Source organism: Carcharhinus amblyrhynchos, unplaced genomic scaffold, assembly GCF_965287045.1.
Source record: "Carcharhinus amblyrhynchos unplaced genomic scaffold, sCarAmb.v2.hapA chromosome_321, whole genome shotgun sequence".
In the NCBI taxonomy this organism is placed as follows: Eukaryota; Metazoa; Chordata; class Chondrichthyes; order Carcharhiniformes; family Carcharhinidae; genus Carcharhinus; species Carcharhinus amblyrhynchos.
In genome coordinates this window covers 2,501-14,071 of record NW_027650061.1, presented here as the reverse complement: position 1 = coordinate 14,071, position 11,571 = coordinate 2,501, and the positions used below count along the sequence as shown (strand labels likewise).

Genomic DNA, 11,571 nt, shown 5'->3' with positions numbered 1-11,571 from the left:
ACAGATCAGCGAGATAGTCAATATCTTTTCCCAAAAGGTAGGGGAGTCTAAAACTAGAGGGCAGAGGTTTAAGGTAAGAGGGGAGAGATACAAAAGGGCCCAGAGGGGCAATTTTTTCACACAGAGGGTGGTGAGTGTCTGGAACAAGCTGCCAGAGGTAGTAGTAGAGGCGGGTACAATTTTATCTTTTAAAAAGCATTTAGACAGTTAAATGGGTACAATGGGTATAGAGGGATATGGGCAAATGTGGGCAATTGGGATTAGCTTAGGGGTTTAAACAAAAGGGTGGCAGGGTCTTGTTGGTCCGAAGGGCCTGTTTCCATGCTGTAAGTCTCTGTGACTCAGAGTCAGCATGACTGCATGAAAGGGAAATTATATCTGACAAATGGTTATATCAAGGAATTCTCAGCCTGATTGGATAGAGGGGAACCAGTAGATGTGTTGTATTTGGACTTTCAGAAGGTGTTTTACAGGTACCTCACAAAAGGTTAAGTTATAACAGCCATACAGAGGTAGTATATTGGAGTGGATAGAGAACTGGCTCATGGACAGGGAACAGTGAGTGGGGTTAAGGGGTTCCTTTTCAGGTTGGAGATCTGTAACCAGTGGGGTTCCACACAGGGCTCAGTGCTGGGACAACAACTCTTTACAATGTATACTAGTGACTTGGAGAAAAGCAAATGTACTGTAGTCGCATTTACAGACAACACAAAAATAGGTGGGAAGGTAAGCTGCGAGATGGATACAAGCAGTTTACAGAGAATTCACAGAATCTCACATTGTAGAAGAAAGTGTTTCAATAAAGAATAAAAAACAGGACAACCCAGCAACAAGTCCTTTGGCCCATCAAGTCTGTGTTGACACATGATGTCTTTCTAAAACAGAGATTTTTAGTATCTACATGGTCCACTATTTCTATTGTTATTATTGTATTATTCCTGTCACCTCCTGTGGCAGAACATTCCAGGGCCTAACCAGCCTCTGACATCTCCTTTTAACTTTCTCCTTAAACCCATGCCCTGGAATAATCAACATTTCCTTCCTGGGGATAAAGACTCTGACTCTCCATTCTATCCAGGCCAGTCATCATTTTATAACTTTGTATCAGGCCACCCCATCAACCTCCAACATTCAAAAATAGAATCCCTACAGTGCAGAAGGAGGCCATTCGGCCCATTGAGTCTGCACCGATCACAATCCCACCCAGGCTCTATTCTCGTAACCCCACATAATTACTCTGCCAATCCCCCTGATACTAGGGGCAATTTTAGCATGGCCAATCAACCTAACTCACATGTCTTTGGACTGTGGGAAGAAACTGGAGCACCCAGAGGAAACCTGCACAGACATGAGGAGAATGTGCAAACTCCACACAGACAGTGACCCAAGCTGGAAATCGAACCCAGGTTCCTGAGGCAGTTACTTTCTCCAACCTCTCCTCATAGCTAATGCCCTCCATACCAGGCAACATGCTGGTAAATCTTTTCTGTACCCTCTCCAAAGCCTCCACATCCTTCTGTAATGTGGTGACCAGAATTGAACACTATATTCCAAATGACCATCGAGTCAGCACCAACACATTTGAAACACCTGAACTCCCACCTAATCCCATCCGCCAACACTTGGCCCAGAGCCCTGCCAATAACTGTAGAACTCCCACATACACTGGACCTTCCATTTACTTTCTTCACTGCCTGCTGTATCTGCGCGCTTACTCTCAGCAACTGATGCATGAGGACTCCAAGGTCTCACTGAGTAGCCACTCTCTCTCAATTTACACCCATTCCAGTAATATTGATATTACTGGGTGAAGTAGGGAAAAGGTGAATGCATTTTGTACCTGAAGGGAAAGGGTTAATGAATTTTGTACCTAGAATATAACCCTTCATCATGACTGATCTCCTTTAGCTTATACTGTTCCTGGCATTAATATCAGTTATTTGTTCATGTGTTATATGCTTAAACTCTCATTTTTATAAAGACAGATAGTTTAATGTGGCTGTTACTTTGTAGACTTTGTAAATCTTACCTGTTTGTATTAGTGGGACATTGCTACACAGATGGTAGTTTACAATACTGGTTTTTGACAGCTGCTGATGGCAGATCTCAATACCGGCTTTTAACAGGAAGAGTCCTGCTGGGACAGCCACGATCGCATAAATAACTTTAAACAAGGGATACCGGTACTGCTGCAGAAGGGTTTTCCTGTGTCCTGCCTGCAGGACTGTAATTCCTGATTAACTCTGGGGCTGCATCAGGACCCAGGAAGAGAGAACTGGAGGTCTGGCAGGAATTGGAACTTTGAATCGTGATTCCTGCTAGAGCTCAATGTATAAATCCCCACTTGTGTTTGTGTTCTAGGAGAAATCTGGTCTGAATTTCTTCCAAAATTCTGCAATGTATGCCAGAGTTTTGAAATAAAAACCACTATATTTTGACTCACTAACAGTCTGAGGTATTATTTTACTTACAACTCTGGGACTATGATGTTGTGGCCATTACGGAGACATGGTTAGAACAGGGACAGGAATGGTTGTTGGCAGTTCCGGGGTATAGATGTTTCAGTAAGAGTGGGGAAGGTGGTAAAAGAGGTGGAGGAGTGACATTGTTAATCAAGGATAGTTTAACGGCTGCTGAAAGGCATTTTGAGGGCGATCTGCCAACTGAGGTCATATGGGCTGAAGCTAGAAATAGGAAAGGATCGGTCACGTTGTTAGGAGTTTTCTATAGGCCCCCAAATAGTAATAGAGATGTGGAGGAGGAAATGGCAAAGCAGATTATAGATAGGTGTGGAGGTCACAGGGTAGTTATCATGGGTGACTTGAACTTTCCAAATATTGATTGGAATCTTTATAGATCGAATAGTTCAGATGGGACACTTTTTGTACAGTGTGTGCAGGAGAGTTTCCTGACACAATATGTGGATAAGCTGACAAGAGGTGGGGCCACATTGGGCTTGGTACTGGGTAATGAACCGGGCAAAGTGTTAGATTTGTTTGTGGGAGAGCACATTGGAGATAGTGACCACAATTCAGTGTCTTTCATTATTGCAATGGAGAGGGATAGGGTCACACGGCAGGGCATGGTTTATAAATGGGGCAGGGGTAATTATAAGAACATAAGAAATAGGAGCAGCAGTAGGCCATCTAGCCCTTCGAGCCTGCCCCGCCATTCAATAAGGTCATGGCTGATCTGTCGTGTCTCAGTTCCACATTCCCGCCCTCTCCCCATAACCCTTAATCCCCTTGCCTATCAAAAACCCATCAACCCGCATCTTAAAAATATTTAGCGAGGCAGCCTCCACCACTTCAACGGGCAGAGAATTCCAGAGATTCACCACCCTTTGAGTGAAGAAGTTCCTCTTCAACTCCGTTCTAAACCGCCCCCCCCCCCTTTATCCTGAGGCTGTGCCCCCTAGTCCTACTGTCCTTTCTGAGCGGGAAGAGCCTCTCCACCTCTATCCTATCCATCCCATTCAACATCTTATATGTGTCAATGAGATCTCCCCTCATTCTTCTAAACTCTAACGAGTACAAGCCTAGTTTATTCAGCCTCTCCTCATAGCTCAACCCCCTCAACTCCGGAATCAGCCTCGTAAACCTCCTCTGCACTCCCTCCAAGGCCAAAATATCCTTGCGTAAGTGAGGCAACCAAAGCTGCACACAGTACTCCAGCTGCGGCCTCACCAATGCCCTATACAGCTGCAGCAAGACCTCCCTACTTTTATATTCAATCCCCCTCGCTATGAAGGCCAGCATCCCATTCGCCTTCCTGACCACCTGCTGCACCTGCAAGCTGGGTTTTTGCGACTCATGCACAAGGACCCCGAGGTCCCTCTGCACCGTCGCCTGCTGCAGTTTTTCGCCACGTAAGTAATAGTCCTTCCTACCATTATTCCTACCAAAGTGGACCACCTCACACTTGCCAACATTAAATTCCATTTGCCAGTTCCTGGCCCATTCGCCCAGCCTATCTAGATCCTTCTGCAGACTCTCCACACCCTCTGCACAATTTGCCGTTCCCCCAATCTTGGTGTCATCAGCAAATTTCAACACCATACACTCGGTTCCCTCCTCCAGATCATCTATATAAATGGTAAATAGCTGAGGCCCCAGCACCGACCCCTGGGGCACTCTACTAGTCACCATCCGCCAATCCGAATAGCACCCATTGACCCCCACTCCCTGCCTCCTATTTGACAACCAATCCTCTATCCACGCTAACACCCTACCCCCAACTCCATGCCCCCTGACCTTCTGCAATAACCTCTTGTGAGGCAACTTATCAAACGCCTTCTGAAAATCAAGAAAGACCACATCCACCGGCTCTCCTCTATCCACCGCCCTAGACACATCCGCATAGAACTCCAATAAATTCGTCAGACACGACATCCCCTTAACAAAACCGTGCTGCGTCTGCTCTACCAAACAATTCTCCTCAAGATGCCTCGCTATTTTCTCCTTGATCACGGATTCTAACATTTTACCTACAACAGAAGTTAAAACTAACCGGCCTATAATTCCACACCTTTTGCCTGCCACCCTTCTTAAACAACGGTGTAACATTAGCCGTTTTCCAATCTTCCAGCACTTCCCTGGAATCCACTATCACCTCCACCATTTACTTCAGAACCCTCGGATGCATTCCATCTGGTCCTGGGGACTTGTCCACAATCAGTCCCTCCAGTCTGTCGAGCACCGCCTGTCTAGTAACAATTATGATGAGATTAGGCAAGAATTAGGGAGAATAAGATGGGAACAGAGACTGTCAGGTATGGACACAAACAAAAAGTGGAGCTTTTTCAAGGAACAAATACTGCGTGTCCTTAATAGGTATGACCCTGTCAGGCAGGGAGGAAATGGCTGAGTGAGGGAACCATGGTTCACAAAGGAGGTTGAATGTCTTGTTAAGAGGAAAAAGGAAGTGTATGCAAGGGCGAAAAAACAAGGTTCAGTTTGGTCACTTGAGTGTTATAAGGTAGCTAGGAATGAGAAAAAGAAAGGGCTTAGGAGAGCTAGGAGGGGCCATGAGAAGTCCTTGGCGCGTCAGATAAAAGAAAACCCCAAGGCTTTTTACTCTTGTGTGAGAAATAAAAGAATGATCAGGGTGAGGTTAGGGCCAGTCAAGGATAGTAGTGGGAACCTGTGCATGGAGTCAGAAGAAATAGAACATAGAACACTACAGTACAAACAGGCCCTTCAGTCCACAAGTTGCGCCGATCATATCCCTACCTACCAGGCCATAGAACTATCTGTAACTCCCAATCGAGGCCAATTTAAGAGTCCTATGGACCCGGAGCCCAATGGATGATGGACTGGGAAACATTACTGAATGGAAAGCCAGTGGATGGGCAATGGAAGGTATTTATAAGACCAATAGGTGAACTCCAGAAGTTGTTTATTCCTGTTTGACGCACGAGTGGTCAGGGAATTGTGGCCAAACCATGGTTTACAGGGGACTTAGAGATAGTATCTAATTCAAGGAAAAAGCATACAAATTGGCAAGAAAAAGCAATAGGCCTGAGGGTTGGGAGCAGTTTAAAATTCAGCAAAGGAGGACCAAGGGATTGATTAAGAAGCGAAAAATAGAGTATGAAAGTAAGCTAGCGGGGAACAGAAACACTGACTGTAAAAGTTTCTATAGATATGTAAAGAGAAAAGGATTAACAAAAATTAATGTAGACTCCTTACAGTCACAAACGGGAGAATTCATAATGGGGAATAAAGAAATGGCTGAGGAATTAAATTTGTTCTTTGTTCAGTCTTCACAGAGGAAGACATGAATAATGTTCTAATAGTGCTGACAGAAACCTGTTTTAGTGAGGAGCTGAAGGAACTCAGCATTAATAGAGAAATGGTTTTGGGGAAATTGATGGGATTAAGGGTGGATAAATCTCCAGGTCCTGATAATCTTCATCCCGAGTACTTCAGGAAGTGGCTCTGGAAATACTAGATCCATTGGTGGTTATTTTCCACAATTCTTTGAATTCTGGAATAGTCACTACAAATTGGAGAGTAGCTAATGTCAGCCGCTATTCAAAAAAGGAGGTAGAGAGAAAACAGGGAGCAGGTAGGAAGCAAAGAGTTGGATTGTTTTCTGTTTGGCAGAAACAGAGAAACTAAAAACAGGAGGAGGCCATTCAGCCCTTCAACCCTGCTGCACCATTCAGTATGATCATGGCTGATCGTCAAATTCAATATTCTGATCCCCTCTTGCTGGGGTGACTCCTGGGGTTCTGCAGGGATCTGTGCTGGGACCCCATGATTTGGAAGAGGGAACTGATTGTATTATCTTGAGATGATACAAAGTTGGGTGGGAGAGTGAGCTGTGAGGAGGATACAGAGATATTTCAGTGTGATTTGGACAGGCTGAGTGTGTGGGTATCTGCATGGCAGATGTAGCATAATGTGGATAAATGTGAGGTTATCCACTTTGGGAGCAATAATAGGAAGACTGATTAAACTTTGGCCGTCAATATTGTGCCGAGCTATGTCCAATCCCAAGATCAAGCTATCCCACTCCCTATCATTCTGGTGTGCTCCATGTGCCTATCCAATAACCGCTTGAAAGTTCCTAAAGTGTCCGACTTCACTATCACAGCGGGCAGTCTATTCCACACCCCAACCACTCTCTGAGTGAAGAATTTACCTCAGACATCCGTCCTATGTCTCCCACCATGAACCTTATAGTTATGCCCCCTAGTAACAGCTACATCCACCCGAGGAAATAGTCTCTGCACGTCCACTCTATCAATCCCTCTCATCATCTTATAAACCTCTATTAAGTCACCTCTCATCCTCCTCTGCTCCAAAGAGAAAAGCCCCAGCTCCCTCAACCTTTCCTCATGAGACCTACCCTCCAAACCAGGCAGCATCCTGGTAAATCTCCTCTGCACTCTCTCCAATGCTTCCACATCCTCTATCAAATCTCCCCTCATTCTTCTACACTCCAGGGAAGAAAGTCCTAACCTATTCAATCTCTCCCTGTAACTCAGCTTCTCAAGTCCCGGCAACATCCTCGTGAACCTTCTCTGCACTCTTTCAACCTTATTTACATCCTTCCTGACATCACTTTTAGGGAATTCTGTACCTGTATTCCCAGATCCCTCTGTTCAACTACACTCTTCAGTGTCCTACCATTTACACTGTACGTTCTACTTTGGTTTGTCCTTCCAAAGTGCAATACCTCACACTTGACTGCATTAAACTCCATCTGCCATTGTTCAGCCCACTTTTCTAGTTGGTCCAAATCCGTCTGCAAGCTTTGAAAACCTTCCTCACTGTCCACTACACCTCCAATCTTTGTATCATCAGCAAATTTGCTGATCCAATTTACCACATTATCATCCAGATCATTGATATCGATGACAAACAACAATGGACCCAGCACCAATCCCTGTGGCACTCCACTAGTCGCAGGCCTCCACTCAGAGAAGCAATCCTCCACTACCACCCTCTGGCTTCTTCCATTGAGCCAGTGTCTAATCCAATTTACTACCTCCCCATCTATACATAGCGACTGAACTTTCCTAACTAACCTCCCATGAGGAACCTTGTCAAAGGCCTTGCTGAAATCCAGGTAGACAACATCCACTGCCTTCCCTTCATCCACTTTCCTGGTAACCTCCTCAAAAAACTCTAATATGGTGGGAGATACAGGACGGATGTCTGAGGTATACTCTTCACTCAGAGAGTGGTTTGGGTGTGGAATACACTGCCTGCTGTGATAGTCGGACACTTTAGGAACTTTCAAGCGGTTATTTGATAGGCACATGGAGCACTCCAGAATGATAGGGAGTGGGATAGCTTGATCTTGGGATTGGACATAGCTCGGCACAACATTGAGGGCCGAAGGGCCTGTACCGTGCTGTAATGTTCTGTGTTTGTCTCCCTTCAGCCCCATTAACTTTCCCAACACTACCTCTTGTGATAATGATAGTTTCTAAGTTCTCACCTGCCATAGACCTTCCTGTTATCAATTTTTGGCTCCCCGTACGGGGAGGGAGCTCGGACCGATCGGGGTTGGGGGGATGGGGGGAAGCTCTGACCGCTTGGGGGAACTTGGCCCAAGGTTTTTGCCCCGGTCAGGGGCACTCGGCCCGCTCGGGGGTACTTGTCCCAGTTGGGGGTATTTGCTGCAGTCAGGGGTAATTGCCCTGGTAGGGAATATTTGCCTCAGTTAGGGGTATTCGCCCCTATCCATAGTGAACAGTGAATAAGTTATCTCCAATTGCAATGGGATCTTGATCAATTGGGCCAGTGGGCTGACAAATGGCAGATGGAGTTTAATTTAGATAAATGCGAGGTGATGTATTTTGGCAGATTGAACCAGAGCAGGAGTTACTCAGTTAATGGTAGGGCGTTGGGGAGAGTTACAGAACAGAGAGATCTAGGGGTACAGGTTCATAGCTCCTTGAAAGTGGAGTCACAGGTGGACAGAGTGGTGAAGAAGGCATTCGGCATGCTTGGTTTCATCGGTCAGAACATTGAATACAGGAGTTGGGACGTCTTGTTGAAGTTGTACAAGACATTGGTGAGGCCACACTTGGAATACTGTGTACAGTTCTGGTCACCCTATTATAGAAAGGATATTATTAAACTAGAAAGAGTACAGTGGTGGCAGTAGAGGCAGATACAATTTTATCTTTGAAAAAGCATTTAGATAGTTAAATTGGTAAGATGGGTATAGAGGGATATGGGCCAAATGGGGGCAACTGGAATTAGCTTTGAGGTTTAAAAAGGGCGACATGGACAGAATGGGCCAAAGGGCCTGTTTCCTGCTGTAAACATCGATGACTCTATATGCAGGCATTCGCCCCGTCATGGCTGTATGCCCTGGGAGGGGATATTTGCCTAATCAGGAGTAATTACCCTGGTAGGGGGGATTTTGCCCCGGTCAGGACTAACTGCACTATAGGGGGTAACTGGCCCGGTTGGGGGGGGGGTAACTGCCCCAGTTAGCGGGGGGGGGGTAACTGCCCCAGTTAGCGGGGGGGGGGGGTAACTGCCCCAGTTAGCGGGGGGGGGGGTAACTGCCCCAGTTAGCGGGGGGGGGTAACTGCCCCAGTTAGCGGGGGGGGGGGGTAACTGCCCCAGTTAGCGGGGGGGGGGGTAACTGCCCCAGTTAGCGGGGGGGGGGTAACTGCCCCAGTTAGCGGGGGGGGGGTAACTGCCCCAGTTAGCGGGGGGGGGTAACTGCCCCAGTTAGCGCAGGGGAGTAACTGCCCCGGTTAGCGGGGGGGGAGTAACTGCCCCGGTTAGCGGGGGGAGTAACTGCCCCGGTTAGCGGGGGGGAGTAACTGCCCCGGTTAGCGGGGGGGAGTAACTGTCCCAGTTAGCGGGGGGGTAACTGTCCCGGTTAGCGGGGGGGGTAACTGCCCCGGTTAGCGGGGGAGTAACTGCCCCAGTTAGCGGGGGGAGTAACTGCCCCAGTTAGCGGGGGGGGTAACTGCCCCAGTTAGCGGGGGGGGTAACTGCCCCAGTTAGCGGGGGGGAGTAACTGCCCCGGTTAGCGGGGGGGTAACTGCCCCGGTTAGCGGGGGGGAGTAACTGCCCCGGTTAGCGGGGGAGGGGGTAACTGTCCCAGTTAGCGGGGGGGGGTAACTGTCCCAGTTAGCGGGGGGGGGGTAACTGTCCCAGTTAGCGGGGGGGGGGTAACTGTCCCAGTTAGCGGGGGGGGGGTAACTGTCCCAGTTAGCGGGGGGGGGGTAACTGTCCCAGTTAGCGGGGGGGGGTAACTGTCCCAGTTAGCGGGGGGGGGTAACTGTCCCAGTTAGCGGGGGGGGGTAACTGTCCCAGTTAGCGGGGGGGGGTAACTGTCCCAGTTAGCGGGGGGGGGTAACTGTCCCAGTTAGCGGGGGGGGGGTAACTGCTCCAGTTAATGGGGGGGGGGGGGTAACTGCCCCAGTTAGCGGGGGGGGGGTAACTGCTCCAGTTAGCGGGGGGGGTAACTGCCCCAGTTAGCGGGGGGGGGTAACTGCTCCAGTTAACGGGGGGGTAATTGCCCCAGTTAGCGGGGGGGGGGGGGGTAACTGCCCCGGTTAGGGAGTAATATATTCTCTTGAAAGGGTCATTGAGATGTACAGGACAGAGACAGGCCATTCAGCCCAACTCATCCACTGAACTCACTCCATTTGTAGAAACATCAAACCTCGAAGCAAGAGGAGGCTATTCAGCCCTTCGAACTGCTCCGCCATTCCTTTTGCTCATTGTTGATGATCCAATTCAATATCCTGACCCCGTCTTCCCCCTCATATCCCCCCGGTCCCTTTAGTCCCAAGCGTAAAATCTCATTTCTTCCTGAAATCAGACAACGTTTTGGCCTGAACTACTTTCTGTGGGAGTGAATTCCACACATTCCCCACCCTCTGGGTGAAGAAATCTCTCCTCACCTCAGTTCTAAAAGGTTTACCCCTTATCCTCAAACTCTGACCCCTAGTTCTGGGCTCCCCCCACCATCAGGAACATTCTTTCTGAATCTACCCTGTCTAACCCTGTGTGAATTTTATAAGTTTCTATCAGATTCCCTCTCACTCTTCTAAACTCCAGTGTATATAATCCTAACCGACTTAGTCTCTCCTCAGATGACAGACCTGCCATCCCAGGAATCAGCCTGGTAAACCTTCACTGTGCTCCCTCTATAGCAAGGAACATCCTTCCTCAGATAAGGAGACCAAAACTGTACACAATATTCCAGGTGTGGCCTCACCAACACCCTGTACAATTGCAGTAAAACATCCCTATACCTATACTCAAATCCCCTCGCTATGAATGTACCATTTACTTTCTTTACTGCCTGCTGTACCTGCGTGCTTACTGTCAGTGACTGATGCATGAGGACTCCAAGGTCACACTGAGTATCCGCCTCTCTCAATTTCCACCCATTCCAGTAATAATCTGTCTTCCTATTATTGCTCCCAAAGTGGATAACCTCATATTTATCCACATTAGATCTCTGTATCCTCCTCACAGCTCACCCTCCCACCCAACTTTTTATCATCTGCAGATTAGGAGATAAAACATTCTGTTCCCTCTTCCAAATCATTAATATATAATGTGAACAGTTGGGGTCCCAGCACAGATCCCTGTGGAACCCCACTAGTTACTGACCGCCAGTCAGAGAAAGACCCATTTATGCCAACTCTTTGCTTCCTATCTGCTAACCAGCTTTCTATCCATCTCAAAACATTCCCTGCAATCCCATGTGCTTTAACTTTACATCTGTTATGTGAGACCTTGTCGAAAGCCTTCTGAAAGTCTAAATAAACCACATCCACTGGTTCTCCTTGATCAACTCCACTCATTACACCCTATGAGCCTGTGTTTGGGCCATATCCTCGAATCCTTTCTCATCCATGTCTTCACAATGGTCTCATTGTGTAGCCGTCTCTAACCACCCCCTCTGGAAACTCATTCCATACATCTACCATTCTCTGTGTGAAAAAGTTACCCCTCAGGTCCACTTGTTGGGGGGACATTTCTCTGTGTCGAGGGGTATTTACCCTGGTCGGAGGTACTTACCCTGTGGGAGGCTTCCTTGGGGTGGGATGTCCACCTGTCATTTTCCATTGTC

The 11,571-nt window shown here is 47.7% G+C and overlaps 1 protein-coding gene across 1 annotated transcript in view; it reads right to left on the bottom strand.

The window, feature by feature from the left end:
* LOC145339090 (MAM domain-containing glycosylphosphatidylinositol anchor protein 1-like) overlaps window positions 1-11,571 on the bottom strand; it is a 131,069-nt gene that overhangs the window by 119,106 nt on the left and 392 nt on the right. Inside the window, exon 2 of the mRNA XM_080183520.1 lies at window positions 7,954-8,155. Coding sequence (XP_080039646.1) covers window positions 7,954-8,155 — 202 coding nt within the window. The remainder of the gene's footprint in view (window positions 1-7,953; window positions 8,156-11,571) is intronic.